Source organism: Camelus bactrianus, chromosome 17 (assembly GCF_048773025.1).
Source record: "Camelus bactrianus isolate YW-2024 breed Bactrian camel chromosome 17, ASM4877302v1, whole genome shotgun sequence".
NCBI lineage: Eukaryota > Metazoa > Chordata > Mammalia > Artiodactyla > Camelidae > Camelus > Camelus bactrianus.
Window position 1 is genome coordinate 36,098,365 of NC_133555.1, and position 19,513 is coordinate 36,117,877.

General features: G+C 45.0%; 1 protein-coding gene across 2 annotated transcripts in view; it reads left to right on the top strand.

The window, feature by feature from the left end:
• The window catches only part of LRRC2 (leucine rich repeat containing 2), a 44,239-nt gene that overhangs the window by 3,692 nt on the left and 21,034 nt on the right, over nucleotides 1-19,513 (top strand). For both annotated transcript variants that reach the window (XM_074345045.1, XM_074345046.1), the window contains exons 2-3: nucleotides 6,353-6,496; nucleotides 16,372-16,579. In XM_074345045.1, the coding sequence (XP_074201146.1) occupies nucleotides 6,372-6,496; nucleotides 16,372-16,579 (333 nt within the window). In that variant the 5' untranslated portion in view covers nucleotides 6,353-6,371. The remainder of the gene's footprint in view (nucleotides 1-6,352; nucleotides 6,497-16,371; nucleotides 16,580-19,513) is intronic.

The following is a 19,513-nucleotide window of genomic DNA, read 5'->3' on the forward strand; positions in this document are numbered from 1 at the left end:
TGATCCAGGAGACGGGAATACCTCGTAGGACCTAGTCTCAGGGGCCACACGCCATCGCTTTCACCACGTTGTATTTGTTAGAAGTGAGTCGCTAAGTCCAGCCTATGCTCCGGGAGACAGGAATTAATCTCTACCTTTTTAAGAAGAATGTCCAAGAGTTTGTGCATATAATTTAAAGCCAACTTATCCACCAAAGCAAAATGTTTAATATTTTATTATTCACGAAAGCTGGGCTCAGCGAACGATAACCCACAGTTATCACAGTGGGCACTGCCACTGCCACAGTGAGCCATGGAGTAACCCCCTCTCTCCTGATTCCCCCTCATCCCTCAGCACCTATCTGCCTGGTCAGGTGTATTTCACTGCTGCCCAAGGTCCACGTGGTTGCCCTTCACATATTGGAGACATTATTGTTGGCACCAAGTAGTGGAATCTCTGCTTAGGAGTTGGTGACTTAGCAAGTCGCCTAGCTTCCAGCCAGCTGCCCAACTTGAGATGGCTGGGAGGACACGCAGGCATCTGGGTGTCACTGGGGCAGAGAGTAGAACTGACAGCAGCAGGTCCCCCTGCCCCTGTGCTCATGGCCTGCCAGGCCTTTCCCCCTCGGATTGATCGCTCTTGTCCTGAGAATGTCTGCAGGAGGTGGCAGCTGGGCAGAAGCGTTGACCCAAGCCCACTGCTCGGGTAGGCCCACCCCAGGCAAGCACTGAGGGGCAGGCTAGGGGTTTTCTCTTTTGTTATGTAAGTACTTACATAACATCTTCCATTTTGTCTGTCAGTCTTTGAGACCTGAAATATTTGCTATTTTGCTTTTTATGAGAAAGTTTGCAGTAAAGCAAAAGGTTTTCCCAGGAGGAATTTTTTTCCCATTGTGGATCCAGCCTTTGAGATTTTCTGATTGTTGACATTTACACTCAGGGCCTGGAACACTAGGCCCTGGAGGGGACAAAGCCTGATGACATTCTGTGCGGGTGTCCTTTCTGATGCAGTGAGTGACCCCGTGGCTCCCTCCCCTCTCCCAGGTGTTTTCTCTCTGGAATATGCTCTTTGGCCGAGGACAGTGTAGACAAATCTAGAGAGGCTTTTTCTCGTAATTCTGTTCTAACCATGGGAAGCCAAATCTCCAGCGGAGAATTGGAATCAGAGCCCTCTTGCAACCGGGGAACTTTGCTGTCAAGTTCACTGAGGGTCCAAGCTAAAGCTCGGCATTCTTTTGCTGCCTAAGGAGGGGCTCCTTGGCTATAAAGTTTTCTCTAAGAGGCTCATGCTTTATTTGTGTTGAGTTTCCAGACTGGATCCTGAAGAGGTTAATATTTCTATAGTTCCGCAGAAAGCTAATGCTTAGAAAATTACATTTTACGTAATTGTCTGAAAGAATGAGTTGAATGGAATTCATGCTACAAAAAAGAGATTAGCTTTGTAAATTTGCAGGGGACTTTCATTCCTCCAAGCTGCTAAGTGAGTGACACCTGCATCTGACCCTGAATCTGCCTCCTCTCTGCTCCCCAAAGAGAGACTTTTTCCCCTGGGTGGAATGATTCTTGGACTCTTACAGTAAAACTGCTTTCCCAGTCTAAGCTCCCACCCATGGGACTACCGCCTCCTGGGTTAAGGGTGAACCTGTCCAGTTGTCTAGGGAGGCCTGGGCTCAGCCCTATTCTGCACAGGATGCCGGTAGCAGGGATGGACCTGGGATTTAGGAGCCGGTATTCCTTAGCTTCCCAGGGCCTCTGGATGTTACATGTAGATCCCAGCAAACATGGTCACTGCTTACCATTCTTAGAGTCTCTAGTTTTCATCACACACGTTTACAAACAGAACACCTGCTAGGCAAAACTGTGATTTAAATCCTGGCACATTCAACCCCCTCTCCCCGCCTTAGTTGAAGAATAGAATCTCTTTCTCTACTTGGCAAAACACAGGGAAAATAGTGAACGTGGTTGGATGACAAGATAGACCACCAAAGTACTGAGACTAATGTTGGTTTACAACTGTTAAAAAACAGAATACCAAGGCATCAAGCAAGAGACCATTCCTCTAAGACAGGAAACTGAGTTACACTTCTCCAAATTAGTGCATAGCAATTAACATACAGATTAACAGAGCTGATTACTTCTCAAGGATTTTATTGGCCTAAGAAAATAAAAGAAACTCAACAAGAGAGTTGGAGCCAGGACTGGTTGATCTAGAACACACACGCCGTGGACAGCGAGCGAAGCTTCCAGCTTGAATTCCGCTTGGATGACTGTCCCCAATGCAATCAAGTAGTTCAGTTTACTGTGGCTTTTTGGTTTGCTTTTATGTGTACACTTGGATTATGTGCAGAGAGTTCCTTAAAGAAACTAGGCTGCCTAATTCTTTCTCTTTTTAAAAATTTTCTCTATGACTGGCTATAGTCTTTAATCATTTGTTTTCAGGCTGATGCTTGACAGTCCTTTAGGGAGGCTTTTATGTCCAAAATCAAAGCCTTAAGACCTTTACAGCTCAGGTGTCCTGAGTTGAAGATAACAGAGCAAGAAAAGTGGTAAAAGAAAGCTTAAATGCAGAGATTTCTGGTTTGGGGTAGGATGGAGTAGGCGCACTTCACCCCGTCTCTCCCACTAAATGCAGCTGTAAAACCTGGGCAGGTTACACAGACCAGCAGTTTGAAGACACTGAAAAGTAAACAGCTGCAAAAGACGAGGGGCAGGACACCAGAATCCAAAGCAGCACAGAACCTGTGGTCTGTTTCCCTCTTTTCCCCTCCGGTAATCCCCACCCTGGACCCAAGGCAGCCTGAAACCCAGAGCTGAGCACAAAGCATCTCATTTTGCTTCAGGAGTAAGAAAAGTGACTCCCGATTTTCAGAGAGTGGGGGTAAATCCCTGTTTTTCTTTTTTCTTTTTCTTTTCTCCACCCTCTCATGCCTGAGCCCCCAGAAGACTGTGGGGCAGTAGCAGTGAGAGGTGGTGGAGAGAAGGTTAGTAGTGGAGGACCTCAGTCATCCAGATTTTGAGGACAGGATCCTCCCTTTCTGAGCAGAGGAGCTGTGGTCCCCAGAGGGGGAGGAAACTCATTGTTTTTTTCCTCACAGTCCTCCTGCTGCTTGGCGCTGACATGGTGCGGTTATAGGACATGTACAGCAAAGCCGGGTAGCTAAAGCCCCAGGTTTCCGGGCAGAGGACTGAAAAGTGAGCGCCAGGAATCTAGAAGGACCATGGAGACCACGGAGAGGGAGGATCTTGGGAGAACAGCCCCAAAAGGTTGTGTATGAGCTCGTGGGCTCATCACCAATCTGCAAGCTGCCCTGTGTGGCTCTGACCCTAACTAACCAGCTGAGAACTGAACCATCACCCCTTTCCCAGATGGCCACTGGGTGGCGCCCGTGGAACAGCTGAACCGCACTACCAAGTCAGGAGGCTGATCTGATGTGGGAATCGCACCCCTCAGCGGGCAGGTGGGGATATGAGGTCTGAATCCAACCAAACGGATCACCTACTGTGTCCATTATCAACCTATTACCTCTCTGCTGGGAATGCACTCTTTGGTGTGTGTGCTCTGTGACATACAATGGAATTCCTTTAAGTCTTTGTTCTTTAAAGTAAATACCATGTTAAACTTTCTCAGTAGAGGTTGCTGGAGGGACAGTGTAGTAGGAAGAGGTGTCCTGCCTTTCCCAGTGTGGGCAGTGGATCAGGAGTCTGGGACATCTAGCAGCCTGCCCCAGCCACGGGCACAGAATGTAGTCCCTTTGCAACCTAGCAGCCTTAGCTGGCAATAACCTTTCTGCAGCTCTCTTGACCCAGAAAACAGAGCCTTTGTGTAGCCCATGTGCTCTGAAGGCCTCCTGCCTTCCTTCAAAAGAAAAATGGAGAATTTGTCAGCAGACCTCCTTTAAAAGAATTATTTAGATAGAAAGCAAATGATACCAGAGAGGACCTTGGAACAATAGGAATGAAGGCAGAACAACAGACATGATAAATATCAGGGTAGATATGATGGGCTCACTTCCTTCTCATGAGTTCTTTGAAATAAGTTTGATGATCCGAAACCAAAAAAGATAACTTTGGTATCATCATAGGAGTTGTAAAGGTGAGAGCACAGGGGACCTCTCTGGCAGGAAGTTTTCTGCATCTCACCCGAAGTGGTAGAATACTGTTTCTAAGTAGACTATGAGACGTTAAGCCTGAATCTTATACTCCCTAGGGCAACCATGAAGAAGAAAAGACCACACAAAGAAACATAGTCAAAACCACAATAGAGAAAATAAAATGGAATAGTAAAAATGCTCATATAACACAAAAGAAGGCAGGAAAGTGTAAAAGAAAAAAAAACCCAAAAGAGGGATCAAACAGAAAACAAATAATAAAATGGTAGACCTGAATGTAAACATATCCTTAACTATACTACATGTACATTGCCTAAACATACCAATGAAAAGACAGAAATCATCGGAATAGATAGAATTAATGAATCAACAAGTTTCTGCCTATAAAATCTCACATTGACTATAACCATATATTTAGGCTAAAAGTAAAAGGATGGAATAAAAGTGAAAAGACAGCTCACAAAATGGAAGGAGATTTTTGCAAGTCATATGTCTGGTCAAGGACCTGTATCTAGAATATATAAAGAACTATTACAACTTAACAATAAAAAGACAAATAGCCCAATTTAAAAATGGGCAAAGGATCTGAATAGACATTTCTCCCAAGAAGGTATACAGATGGCCAACAAGCACATAAAAGATACTCAGCATCATTAGCTATCAGGGACATGCAAATCAAGACAGTGAGATAACCTTCACACCCTCTGGGATGGCTGTAATACAAAGACAGATGGTAACAAGTGCGGAAGAGGATGTGGAGAAACCCAAACCCTTAGGCTGCAGGTGGGAATATAAAATGGTGCAGCTGCTTTGGAAAACAGTCTGGCAATTCCTGAAAAGGTTAAACATGGAGTTATCATATGACCCTCCAATTCTAGTCCTATATATTTACCCAAGAGAATTGGAAACATATGTCCACATAAAAAGGTGCACCATTTGTATCTTTTTCAAAAATCCGCTTTAGGTTTAGGTAAAAGAGTTTTAAGAGAGATGAAAGACAGTCCCAGATGTCAGACATCAAAGGAAAGAGGGGAATCAACGGGGGTCATCATCTTTGGCTCCTCAGACTAAAATTATGGACCTCAAATGTTCAGCTGCACACACATGAACCAGTTCTTCCGCTCATAATAGCAAGTCATTTATGGAGAACACAAACCTGAGTCAGAAGTTTAAACATTTGGTTTTGTGTCCCTGCTGACTGCTATGTAGAAGTGTCTGGAAGTGGAACAGAGAATATTCAGCAGTCCTACTAATTTGCCAACTGACACTCTGTGTATTTGTGCAAATCAGGAAATGAATTTAGCCAGATTTCGATGCTGTAGGTAGGGGAAGTTTAAAACAATATCTAGAAACATATTTTACTTAGATAAGAGAGATAAATATAGCTTAGCGGAATGAACATTGAAATGCATTTTAATGTCCTAATAATTTTTTTCTGCAGCGAGCAAAACAAACAAAGACACTTAAACAGTAAAGATAAGGTGGGAAAATAAGAAGACAGAAAGCTCATTGAGTGGGCTGAGAGTCAAGCAATCTGGGTGCAAGTCTTTTATTTCATTCATTCATTCATTTACTCATTTCTTCTTTCAATGAATATTTATGGAGGGCCTACTATGTACTGGACTGTGCGAGGTCTCACTAAGAGGTTATGACCAAGGTGTACCTGAGTCTGACTTTTCTCGTGCTTAGAAAACCACATAAACCACATAAGCAGAGAGCAGCAGCTTGTGAGGGTTCATGTTGCAGGGCAAACCTCATAGGACAAATGCCCAGGATGTGCGGTCAGCCCTAGGTGGGAAAGTGCTCGGCAGGGCTTGGGTTTGTTACCTAAGGGTGGCTGGTGGTTAGCCTCGGATAACCTGGTGTGTGTGTGTGTGTGTGTGAATTCTGATTAACTCATCAAACTTACCCTTGAGTATGTTACAACCTACTGGGGAAGATCACACACCAGTAAATTGAATAGAATATGGAAACATGAAGCCTGAAGAATGCCTGGGGGGCTTTGGGAACCCACGTTTCAGCTTCAGGGTAGAGAGACAAGTGTGACGTTCTGAAGGAGATGACCCCAGATGAGTGTTGAACTTTGATTTACAGACAAGAGTACTCTCAGACCTTAAGAATATTAGCAACTATCATCCTGGCAGTAACAAGGCATTTCATCATTACCAATGAACTTGATTCCTTCATATTTTATCTTAAATTTCAAGTTAAAACTATTTTCTTCTGTGTGTGCATGAAGCTGACATACGTATATCTTTTAAATAGGTAATTGCATGCTCCCAAAATGGGACATAAAGTGGTCGTATTCGACATTTCTGTCGTCAGAGCCTTGTGGGAAACTCGTGTCAAGAAGCACAAAGCTTGGCAGAAGAAGGAGGCAGAAAGGCTCGAGAAAAGCGCGTTGGAGAAGTATGTGTTTTCCGTACTTGTCTTATAGCTTCTTTAGCGAGTAGGGGCTCTGGTGGGCTGCAGCTGTGTTGTGGAGGGGGGTGCCTTTCCTCTGAGATTTCTCCCTGTCACTGATAATTAACTACCTAGACTTCAGAATCGTTACATTGTTGTCCACAATGAACGTTCAATTTCTATAATAATAATACTTACGGCTCTAAAGAGCCACCCACATTCCAGGCACCGCCGTGCTGGGCTCGGAAAAGACAGCAGTGACATGATGAACTCCTGTGCGGTGAATTCTGCCCTCAGCCGGCTGTCTGATGCTCTCCGCCCATATCAGCCATGTGATGGCTGTTCTCTATCATGCTCTCAACCCTTGCCTGTTGAGCTGAATGCTAGCCAAGATTCATTATGCTGATGCCATCTTGACTTGGGTTGAAATGATGTGATTTGATTCCTGTCATGCAAACTCATGAAGCACGAGTCAAAAAGAGTTATTGTGTAAGTGAAAGCTAAGTTGAGTGCTTTGGAAAAACTACCTTTGTAATAGACACGAACCACATGATTGAATTAACACTGCGCAAGGTGGATAAAAGTACAGCGAGCTAGTAAGTCTGCATAATCCGGTGGCTTTGCACGTCTGTAGTTTTTATTCTCTTTGAAGAAACCAAAACTGGAATTCTTGGGTGCAGTACTATAGAAGAAAGGTGAAATGGGATCTGATTGGCAGATCTACTCTTGAAGGCAGCCCATGACCCTACATTAAGTTGACAAATGGTGACATATGTCTATGTTTTAAGTTAAAAATGAAATGTGTAGGGTGTGAATGTCTCTTTATTCTTGGTTCTCTACTTCTATGAAATATTTTGACTGGGCAAATACCAGTTCTGATCCTGCTTGGTAATTCAGCTGCTCCTGTAAGCATCATAGCTGTTCCAGGTGGTTACCATTATCCCCAGTCTGAAGACAAAGTTGGGACCTAAGTAACTTGTCCAAGTTGACACAACTGGTATGTGAAGGGCTTGGCCAGGCCTTTCCCTCTGTATAATGCTGAAATCACAGATAGTTGGAATGTGTTTTCACTTACCACTAATCTGAGATCATCCAATATGATGTGAACCTTGACTTTAAGAATTGGAACTGACGACCCCCGAAGCGGTGGGTCTGAAGGATCTGCACTAGCAGGAAATACACAGGTCTCAGGGCCCTGAGCCAAGGTGGCTCTCAGCCCTGCCCCAGCGTCCTCCCAACTGCTAGCATCCCGGCTTACTCTAGGGTGGGACAACTTGCTGAGCGGGGACCCAAGCCCTGGGAGGTTTATGGAGGTGTCTGTAGCCGAGGTAACCCCCTGAGAGTTCTTGGAACAGGAGGCACCTGCAGGAGCCAGGGCCCGAGAACCGCGCTGTGTAAGCCGCTCTGCCGTGGCCTTGCCTCTTGACCTCTGTCTTCGCCTGTGGTGCCAAAAGGCTTGTGTCCAGATTCACGTGCCTCATGGACGCAGGCTGGGTCCCACTTCAGGCTTGGTGCCACGGGGCTTGTGCTGTGTCTTACCTTAACCTAAGGCAGAAAACTTCTTGGGAACTTGTTAGGCTTTTCTAGCTCAAGATAAGAAAAACAGCCCCCAAGCTGGCTGGGCAGTGAGGAGGAAGTGGGAGGAGGGGAGAGGAATGTGGGGTTTGGGAAGAAACTTACTAGTTTCCCAGGACCTGCAAAAGTGAATGCAATGAATTCACCCCTTTTTTTGCAGGTATTTTTGAAATTCCACAATATGATTCATACTGTGATTGTTATGACTGTTGGAAGGTTAACCTTTAGTTCCTCAAAATCTGTTTCCTGTGGGAAAGTTAATATATTGAAAAATTGATGAAAGCTTTAAGAAAAGGCAATGATCTGGTTAATTTAAATGTGCTAAACCAGGCAAATCCCTCTAACTTGCTCTGTTACCTCACTTCGTGGTATTTCGATTTTGTAATTCTGTATTTGTTCCATGAGCTATATACCAACACTTAAAACTTGTAAGTAGAGATAAAATACAGAACATCGCTCTACCTGAAGGAAACTGAGTCATTTACAGGGAGAGGCATGCTTTTGTTGGGCTCTAAGTGAGGAACTTTTCATCCATTGAGGCTTTTTGCCATCTAGGCTAAGATTGTGGGCTCAATTCTTATGGAAAGAGTATTTTATTTCCACACTTACTGAATTCATTAATAGAACTCTAAGGGCATTGTTTTGTGTGTTTATCGTGTGTTTGAAGTTCTACTAAAACTCAGGTGGAAGATTATTCAGTTATACAGGTGATGAAATATAAACACAATGCCACTTTATTTATGTTAACTACTCTCAAGGAAGAGAATGGAACTGTAAAAACAGTTTATATTCTCACTGTAACCTTCCCTATCATTAGGTTTCACAGGGACTAAGACAAAACATTTTAAAAAGAAATCTGAAAAAGATTTGGTATTTAAATATATTTTATGTATGGTATCCAATTTTCTTTTTTTCTCCATTTTATGTTGGCTGTGCCGAGATATGTGAAATAGTTACATCGATTTGTAATTTGTGACATAGGAAAGCCGTGTTATGCAGTGCTTAATAGATATCATTTATTACATTGCCAGGCTCTGCCTTCAGGTTCAGTCTAAGAAATGAGGAAAGAAAAGTTAGAGACGTCAATCTGAGACATGCTCAGTGAACACAAGAACTTGCTGTGGCCGTGCTGCTGGTTGTTAAAGTTCTGGGAGGATTTCTTCTATTAGTTCAATCAGCATGTCTTGGCTCTCAGGTCCGCCTTGTATCCCTGACTGCTTCAGACAGAGCTAGAGCTACAGGTAGATATTTATTTATTATCATACGGTATTAAAATATTTAAATGACACAGAAGAGCTAATAATGGAAAGCAAACCATCCCAAGCCCCTGCCAGTATTTCCCAGCACTTCTAACTCTTCCAGCACATTCTTCTGGTATTAAATTCATATCTCTCCACATGCTGATATTCAAAAATGTGTCACCCTTATTACCTTGTTTACAGACTTCATATGTAGATCCTGAAGCCCCAGCTAGTTGATTACCCAGTGCTTTCCCGCAGCTCAGCTCCCTGTGACTAGGACCTGGGTAGGGTGGGAGCCGTGCCAGCCAATGCCATCAGCAAGATAGTTTTTTCAAATGCTCCTGTTTCCCCTAGCTTAGTGACAAGCAGGAAACTCCTGTGATATCCCAAGTTGTTTCTGAAGAGCAAAAGTCTGGTTAAGAGAGAAACATTTGCACATAGTCCTAGGGAACCAGCCCTGCAGAAATCGAGGATTGAGCACTTCAGGTAGCTATAATAGCACTTGCAAATTCTCTGAGGCAGGGATTTGCCTGGGTGGTTCAGGGAAGAGCCAGGAGGCTGGAGTGACTGAGCCAGAAAAAGTAAGTGAGGTGCATAGTAGGTGAGGTCAGAGAGGCATGGGGAGGCATTGCTTTTACTGAGTGAAATGAGAGACCCATGAGAGGTATGGGAAGCGTTGTGGTATGGTGTGACTGACACTGCCACGAGCTCACTCAAAAGGCTGGGTGAGGTTAGGCTGTAGGAAGGCAAGAGTGGTGCCTGCAAGAAGATGCTGGTGACTTGGATCAGGATGGGAACAGTGAAGATGGAGAGGAGAGGCCAGATTCTGGTAAAACTGACTATATTTGTTGATGGATTTGATGTGAGAGAAGAAAGAAAGCATAGAGTCAAAGATGACCCTGAGGTTTTGGGCCAGAGCAACTGGAAGACTTTTACTGAGATGAAGAAGTAAGTTTTGCAGGTGGAGGTCAGGAGTTTGGTGGGAACATGTTAACTTGAGGATGGCTTTGAGACATTCAGGTGGAGATGTTAGGAGGATTCAATGAAGAAGTCTTGGCTGGAGATCTATAACTGGGCATCCTCGGTGTATAGACGTATTTAAAGCCACAAGACCAGAAGGCATGAAAAGAATGAGTGTGGATAGGGCTCAGGAGAGGCCCGAGGACGGGGTGTTGGGACACTTCTAACCTTGGAGATTGGGAGCATGAGGAGGTGGCGGCACAGCGACTAGAGAGGCAGGAGGGTAATCAGCAGAGGGAGGTGTCCCGGAAGCCAAGTGACAAACAGATTTCAAAGAGGATGTGATGGGCTGCACTGAATACTGCAGATGGGTCAGACGAGATGAGGACTGGGTTTGACCATGGGACTTAGTGAAGTGGAGGACCTTGATGACCTTGATGAGAAGAGTTTCAAAAGCGTGGTGAGGGTGACGGAAGTGGGTTTATCAGAGAATAGGCAAGAGGAGGAGAAGCACAGGTACAAGCAAGGACACTCTGGTGGAGTTTTGCTGTAAAGTGGAGCAGAGGAACGAGGCTGATGGAAGATATGAAGCTGGAGTGGGGTCCCCTTTACGATGGGAGAAGCAATGCGTGCTTGTCCACTGACGTGAGTGATCCATGAGAGGGAAACATTGACGGAAGAACCATCATCGGAACAAGTCTCTGAGTCAGGGAGACGCCGGGCTTGGCAAGCATGGGGAGGGGCTGCGCATAGCTAGGATCTCGCCCATGGCTAGGGTATTGTGAGTTCTCCCATGGAACCGAGGGGAAGGCAGCGTCCACGCAAATGGATGCGAGTAGGTGGCATGGATGTGGTGCTGGCAGGCTGTGAGGTTCTATTTTTCTCTCATTTCTTTTCTCCCCGAACTAGGAAGCCAGGTCATGAGCTGAGGCTGAGGATGGGGTAGGTGGTGATGGAGTTTGGCTTGAAAGGGAAAAAATGTCCAACAGTCATCTAGGGCCTCCGGCAAAGGAGTGCACTAGGGAAGTGTGATAAAACCGCTGAGCAAGAGTGAGGACGCTGGGTTCGTTGTCATCAATTCACAGGAGGCCAGTTTGCAAGGCTGTGATTTTTCTTCCACGCTTATTTACCACGTGGGTGCAGGGGCAGAGCAGGGGGAGAAGTGGATGTAAACTAAATGGAGGTTTGCGCCGGTGAGTATCAGAAAGCAAGAGGGGCAAGGGCATTGAGGGAATATAGCAGGAGGTGATTAAATGAGAACATAAAATTTGTTTTTACAAATGCTTTATTGAGGAGTAATTGACATACAAGAAACTACACATATTTAAAGTAAAGTGTGCAATTTGTATGACTGAATTCTACCATGAGCACAGCACTTGGCCCAGTGCTGCTGCCGGTAGGAAATAGAGGCGGAGCAACTTTCCTGGGTGAATACACAAGCCAGGAGGAAAACCAAATACAGTACACAGAATAGGCAAGCTCAATCATTTTCTGACAGGCAGGGCTTCATAACATGATCCTATTGTCATTCTCACCAATTACTCCCGTAAAATACTAGAAAACAGGACTGATCACACTAGTATTGCTTGTATATAAAAGGAAAAAGTAATATGGAAAACAGCTAAAGTCTGTATCCAGACTTGAGGGCATATTAAGTAGCCTTACAAAAAACTTAAAAAAATAAAAAACAGGTTTTCTCTAAGTAGGGTTTCTTTTTCATTCTTCAAGTGAAATGTGAGAATGCATTGTAGTGCTCCCATACCATATCATGACTATTCCAGATCCATAACTCTGAACTGTCATGTGAAGTGGCATTTGTACATAAAGCCACTTAAGAAGAAAAATTTAATACTAATACGGTCAAGTGATTTGCAGGCCCAACGGAGAAGCAGCCAGAGTCACAGAGGAAGTCAAACATTCCTGGGTTTGAATGCCTTTTTGCCTTTCACCTCCTGTGGTACCTTGGGCAAGTCACTGCTCTTCCCAGAAGTTTCCATAAGTGTGAAATGAAGATAATGTCCTACTTGTAGGGCTGTGAAATTAAATGAGCTAATAGGTGAAGATAGATGTGGATTTAAATCCTGGGTCTGTGTACCACTTACTGTGTGACTGTGGACAAGGAACTGGTCAACTCAATTCAACATATATTTATTAAATTCAAAGTACTAGGGATGCAGGACAGACATGGTCCCTGACCTCAGGAAGTTTACATTCTGGCAAGGTAGACAAAAACTCGAATAATCAGAATACAGTGTTAAAGGCAACGATCTGGTGTTCTGATAATTACGTCAGGTTGGTCTGAATGAAGTGTGATACTGTAGTACACACAATAATGGTAGGATGTACGACTCGTGCTGAATGCAAAGGCTTTTTAAAGAACATATCCATTTACCATCACTTCATTTACAGCAAAACTATATTTTTAAATGTCACACTTTTTGACTTACCTCCCAACATTTCTTCTTCAAATGTGTACACCTTTGAAATACAGTTGGACTCAACCCAACATTTTTCATTCCTTCTGCAACAGCCTCAGCCTGACCCAGGATAGGCCAGATCATATAGCTAAACCACAAGTTAATAAGAATTCTGCATGATAAGTGGTGATTGTATACATGCAAAAAGCCATAAAAGGAATATTTGACTAGAGTGGGAAATGGCTGCCTCCAAAGACCTTTCAGGTGAGGCAATGTATTCTTAAAATCTGTTCATTTGAACTGAAAGGTATCCATAGGAAGAATGAACCTCACTTTCTAGATTTTAGTTTACCAGTAGCTGCTGACTGTCCTTGCTAGGCACACAGCTTATAGCAGTATTGAAAAGTATAGCAATATGGAAAGATAGCATGAGAAAACGCACTCCCCTTCACCCATTGTAATGATAAGAGTACTAATATTTATTGAATACTTACTGTATGCCAGGCACTGTTTTTATATGCTTTAATGTTTCATCTTTTTTGGGGGGGTGGGGGGAAGGTAATTAGGTTTCATTTATTTATTTATTTTTAATGGAGGTACGGGGGATTGAACCTAGGACCTTGTGCCTGCTAAGTGCACACTCTACCACTGAGCTATACCCTCCCCCCTGCTTTAATATTTTATATATATTATTTCATCTCATCCTCACAATAACCCTGAGATAGGCATTATCATATCTCAACTTTATATATGAAAAAACTGAGACGTTTTAAAGCATTTAAGCAACTGCCCAAGGTTGTCCAAGTATCCCCCAATATGTGAATTTATTCATAATTCTGTATATGAACTATTATACTAAGCTGTAACAGTATCATACATGTTATATCATGTAACAACATATTATATAACCTACTCAAAAAATCTAAAGGATGAGATTTTAAAAAGAATTGCCAATAAAGACCCCAGTATTTTTTTTTAAAGTGTACAATTTGAAAAGTTCCCCATACTTATACGCCTGTAAAACCATCACCACAATCAATATAATGATCATATTCATCACCTTAAAAGCTTCCTTCTCATCATTTGTAATCCTTTTCCCTCACCTCCCAGCCACCCAGCCCCAGGCTATCACTACTTTCTGTCACTATAGATTTTTAAATTTATTAGAGTCTTATATAAGCAGAATCATTTATGGGATCATCCTTCTTGGTCTGGACACTTTCATTCAGCCTAGTGATGTTGAGATTCATTCATGTTGTAGAGTGTATTAGTAGTTCATTTCTTTGCATTGCTGAGCAGTATTCCATTGTATGGATAAACTACAGTTTGTTCATTCACTCACCTGTGAATGTACATTTGGGTTGTTTCCAGTTTGGGGCTATAAAACTAACATGAACATATGTCCACGTCTTTGTATGGACATATGCTTTCTTTTCTCTTGTGAATACCTAGGAGTGGAATGCCTGGATCATATGGTACCCAGATTATCTTTATAAAATCCACTAGAATGCAGACGGTTGGTGACTGGCAGGGTTCAGCTGTGTCCCAAACCCCCCACCCCTCACCAACAGCACACCTGAGAATTGAGTCTACTTTTATCTCCAGTTACTGACATTTACAGGTTACACCCTAGCCCTGCTCCTAACTTTTGATTAGAGGAAAGGTTCAGTCAACGAAGCACTTGGTAGAATGTTTCAACATGTGTGATTTCCTTTAAAAGCGTGGTCCCAGCTCTGCATCACAGATCTCTGGCTGGCTCCCTGTCTTCTACCTGCTGTCTTGGCAGCTTTGCTCCTCTCGTAACCCTCCTGACTCATTCTCTTTTAGTATTTGCATGTTGCATTTAGTTAAGAATGGGAAATTATGAGTGCATGAAGCAAAGAACTGATCTTGAGTGCCCGGTGGCTGAAACAAAAACCAGACAGGGCCAAAAGTAATTGAAGCTCCATCCATAAGGAGGTGAACATAATCCCAAGACTAGAAGGGACATGGCAGGAAGGTCTGGGCTGTCTCTCCGCACCTCACAGTGCCCCTGCCCAACTTCTGAAACCCTGAGTGTTCACAGAGCACCTACCTCATGTTAAAGCATAATTTTTTAAAAAGGTGAAATCATGATTCTGTTGCAGATATGAAAGGAACGCGTGTTAAAGATATTATTTTTCTCATAATTTACATGATGGAAGCAGTAAGATGTTGCAACCAGTTCAAAGGGGAATCCAAACGACAGACACATTTAGAGATTCAGTCATAATGAACTGAACTTGCAAATGGGACAAACTGGCTTTTCAGAGATCGAGGGACGGTAGTCCCTCCACTGGACAGAATTGATCTGGGTGTCTGTAGACAAGAATGATTTGCATTGCTGTCAATTTTCTACAAGTTAACTTCAGTCTCCACAGAGTTGTAAAATAGCTTAGTCAGCGACAAAGGTGCACACTTCTATAGGATCAGATAAAATCCTCAAGACTTCAGCATTCCAGAAAAAGGATATCCAGCAGTCTCTTGTTTTTTTCAGCTTTATAATTCTTCTTACAACTGACAGTGCCTGGTAGTCCAGGCCAGGACTTCCCATGTGCCCAATCCTCAAAGATGTTCCTGCCCTAGATTCTTTCCCCTGTTCTTGCCCCTCCTGACCACAGGGTCCTAGGCATGCCTGAGACCCCAGAGCTGACTGATTTAGTCCACTTTTCCTTCAGGGACTAGCTGAGAGTTTCCATCCTAGGACTGACCCTCTACTACAGAGTTTATTTTCCATTTATTTAGCATTTGCACTGCCTCAGACCATGGAAAGATCAGGGCTGAATCTGCAGCCTGTTTCTAAAGCCCCTAATCCTGCCTGCCACCAAATCCGAGTTGGGCTGAGTAGGGCCAGAGGCCTTCCTGAGTGTAGAATGCACCAAGTTCCTATCAAAGGTGGGCTAACTTTATTTTGAGACAAAATCTGTGTGACAGATTTGAAGGAAAACCACAGTGAACTCTGTGTACTGCACAGGATGTTCACCTGTTAGACTCTAAGCAGATATCAAATCTCAAAATGGAGAAAGACTCCCTGGTGCAAAACACTGTTCTAGCGACTGCATGGGCATCTGGAGGGGCAGCATGGAGCTTATGACCACGCTGGGGAAATAAGCCATAAATGCAGAAAACTATAAAATGTTAGGTCAGAGAAGTAGCGACCAGAAGGTACTGGGAGTGGTGAGGAGGCTGAGTCCTGGGCCAGCTCCAGTGTCTGATTGGAACTGGAGTTTATGAATAACAGGTTCACCTGCAGGAGTGAAGTTTCCCATGACAGCTGATGGATGACATTCTAAAATCAGGTATTTTAAGCCTTGTATTTTTAAAGATTTTGGGTTGGCACCTCATAGTATCAAAATAAATGGTAATTACTCAAATACACAGGTAATTTTGGTAGAAGTTTTAGCCATCTAATTCACCTCCTCTACGTTTTTAGTTAGAGTTGCTAATAATTCACAACTCTTGAGGGTTCAACATTCCCCCTTCCGTTCCCCACAGCGGAGGACGCAGGAAAGGAGGGCGGGGCCGGAAGTGGAGGGGAGGGCTTGTCTCCCTCTGTCCGGAAATTGGCTGGCGTGAGAACCGCGCCTGCGCGGAGGTGGTCCGCCGGCCATCTCCGGGCAGACAGGGCGATTCCCTAGGAGGTAACCGCCACTTCTGCTGCGCGTTTTAGGATAAAGGAAGAGTGGAACTTTGTGGCCGAGTGCAAGAGGAAAGGCATCCCCCAGGCTGCGTACTGCAAGAATGGCTTCGTAGACACCAGCGTGAGGCTTCTGGATAAGATTGAAAGGAAGTCTCTCGCAAGACAGAGTTCGCTTTCCAAGGAGAGAGACAAACGGAGCAGTGAGTTCGTGTTCGAACTTTCGGGGGAGCACTGGCAGGTGAGTCGATGCATTCCTGTGCTTGCAGCAAGTGGAGGCTCGGTGCAGCGCGGTGGCCGGCGTGTGCTGCCAGGCTGAGCTCGGGGCGTTGACCTTGGCCCCGTGCGCGCTCTTGTCTTTCGAGAGCTTTCTCCTGGATACGAAGGAGCCATTGCTTGCTCTTAAGGGGCTTCCCGCGTCTCCTCCGCCGTAAAGGACTGTGTAGTCCGGGAAAGAGCAGCGGGATCCTTCTGTGTCCCTCCGAGACTGCGAGGGATTGGGACCCAGCGGCTCCCCCAGGATGGCACAGCCTTTGAAATGCTTAATTTTGCCGCCTTTCCCCCGCGCCTTACATTAAAAATAACTCTTGACTTTTTTTTTTTTTAATGCACTGAACATATGACTTCTCTAACACCCCTTTGTGGACCGTGAACTTGGCTGGCTCGTCACAGGGTGTAAAGCAGCAGAGGAATTTCTCAAACCCTTTAGCCAGTTTTCCTCTGAGAGGCTGAGTCCAGGACCAAGGTGCACCCTCTTTCTATCCTCAGGTGCTTCCTATTCTCACTCCTCCAGCTACCGCTTGGCTTGGAGAGGCGTCTCAGGGCTGCCCGTAATCTGACGTTTCATGGTTGAATTGGTACGAGGTGTGCAGGGGGCGGTGCGGGGGCGGGGCCAGGGCAGGTGAGCTCGGGCTGTGGTCCCTTCAGAGGGACAGGTTCTCAGGGACCTGCCCTCCATCTCTTTTTATCCCGCCATTTTGTGGGGAAATGGACTCTGGACTGGGAGACCAAATATTTGGGGGTGTTTCTTTATTGGCCGTGTAACCAGCGGCAGTTGACGCCACTGGTATACATTTTATGTTCGTCTCTTGTCATGTGATGCTTGCCTTGACCCCCTGTGAGGGCTGTTGTGAGGACGAAATGAGCGAATATTCTGTGACACTGGCTTGTTAGGACACAGTCCTCTAAAACTGGGAGAGATTATGACTGTGAAACCCCTTGGGTGGTCCTCCTGCATCGCCATCAATGAGATCAGTGGATATGCGCACACTACCTCTGGCGGGGAGGAGGGGGGCGAGGGAGGGCCTGCCTGGATTTCTAATTAAATACCACTGGTTAATAAGTAAAACAAAATAAATACCACTGGTAAATCACTCTCAGGTGTAGTCGTTTAAGGTGATCCCAGCTGGGCGGCTCACCCAGCCCACTTGGGGAACCTGCTGCATCCCTTCGGCTCACAACGGCTTTGGAAAAGCATTTTAAAGAGCATTTAGGGAGTGCCTAGTGTGGTAAGGGAGACAGAAAGAAGGTTATGAGTCAGCAGGAGACCCCAGGGGGAACCATGTGAGCACTGTCTTCGTTACTTACAGCCTGTTGATCCCTTCCACTGGGTTCCCTGAGCCGGTGCCCTATCCTGATGGGTACCCACCCCAGGGAGGACTCCAGGGCCTCAGGCATTCATTAGTATGAATGTCAGTTGTTGCTTTCCTCCCCCAGAGAGACTGGTTTCAATCTTATCTTTAAATAAGGAGTGAAAAGTTCACCATCTTAGAGTGCTCCTGGTGGTGAGGCAGTTCTGGCCTCTGACATCACACCAGCCTGCCTGCTTGACTGCTGCAAGAGGTCACCAAGGGTTGGACAGCGTGGTGGAGCTTCTGGGGCCTTGGGGACTGGGTGGTGAGAGCTCTGCTGAGGTCACTTAGGGCTGGCTGTGGGACCTTTATCTATGGCTTCTGGTACCTGTTGCGGGGGGACTGGTCATTCCTTGTGAGATGGAAGCCCCCGGGCCCTGCTCTTTCAGGGGGAGTCTCTCCCAATTTTATTTAACAGTGCTTCAATGGATAGTTTCACTTCTGCTATCAAGTTGTTGCTTTCCAAGAGCTGCCTGTTTTGGGAATGAATGAATCCTGTGATGTGGCTTTATTTTTCTACTTTTATAGATAACTCTTAAATTTTTCTTGAAAAATTGTGTCATGTTTTCATTTCATGGGGGCTTTTCTTACCTATCTTGGGATCAATAGCTTTTTTGGAGGAAGTTTCCGTATCTCAGAGTCTCCTTTTTCTTTTAGGGTTTGTTTTGGTCCGCACGTTGGGGCTCTCCCGCACTTCTGGAGACACTGGGAGCGCTGACACGCTGATTGGAGTGTGTCAGGTGGGGGCTTCTTTTTTGTTTTGTTTTGCTTTGTTTTTTTTTTGTTTTGTTTTGTGAGGGCATTGCTGTGGAGCCCCCATTTCACCAGCATGCTCCCCCTGGGAGTGGGCATTTATGATTTGTCTGCAGCTGGTGAGAGCTCGCACAGTAGGGTCCTCACACATCCTCCAGGCGGGGCAGGCCTCTGGGGCCGAGAGGAGAGCCGGGGTGGGCAAGTCTCAGCACTCTTCACGCATCCTGTGGTTGCTGCCTCCCCCCAAGAGATACCTGCTGATCCCCAGTCCAGGGATTCCATTTAACCCATCCAATGAATAAGCCTTCCTACAGGGGCAATGGCTATGTGACATGGATGGGGTCAGGGAATCTGGTCCTCAGACTTTGAACCTTACCTCCTCCTTTTAGCCCTGCCTTCCACTTCCAGACATGCCCCTGTCTTCTACTACCTGAGCTTCGGGGGCATCTGGTGTGAAGTTTGGGGTGTATCTGATCGTTCCTGCTGCTGCTGGTCTAGGATTGAGTGGGTTGGGGGAGCTGGGTTACCATCTTCCAACTTTTCTGCTACCAGCACGTTGCTGCCGCCGCCTCCCTTGTGTTTCTCTTAGCCCTGCGGTGAGGTGGATGCCTTCAAAAAAGAATTCCTTTCCTGTCATCTCACATGGAATTTTAGAGAGGAGCAAAAGTCTGTGTATATTCAGTCTGCCATCTTGACCCTGTCCCTTTTATTTTTATTTAACACATTATCTTAAGATTTTTCTCATGTTATTAAAAATAGTTCTGGATATAATTTTAGAAGGCATAATAAAC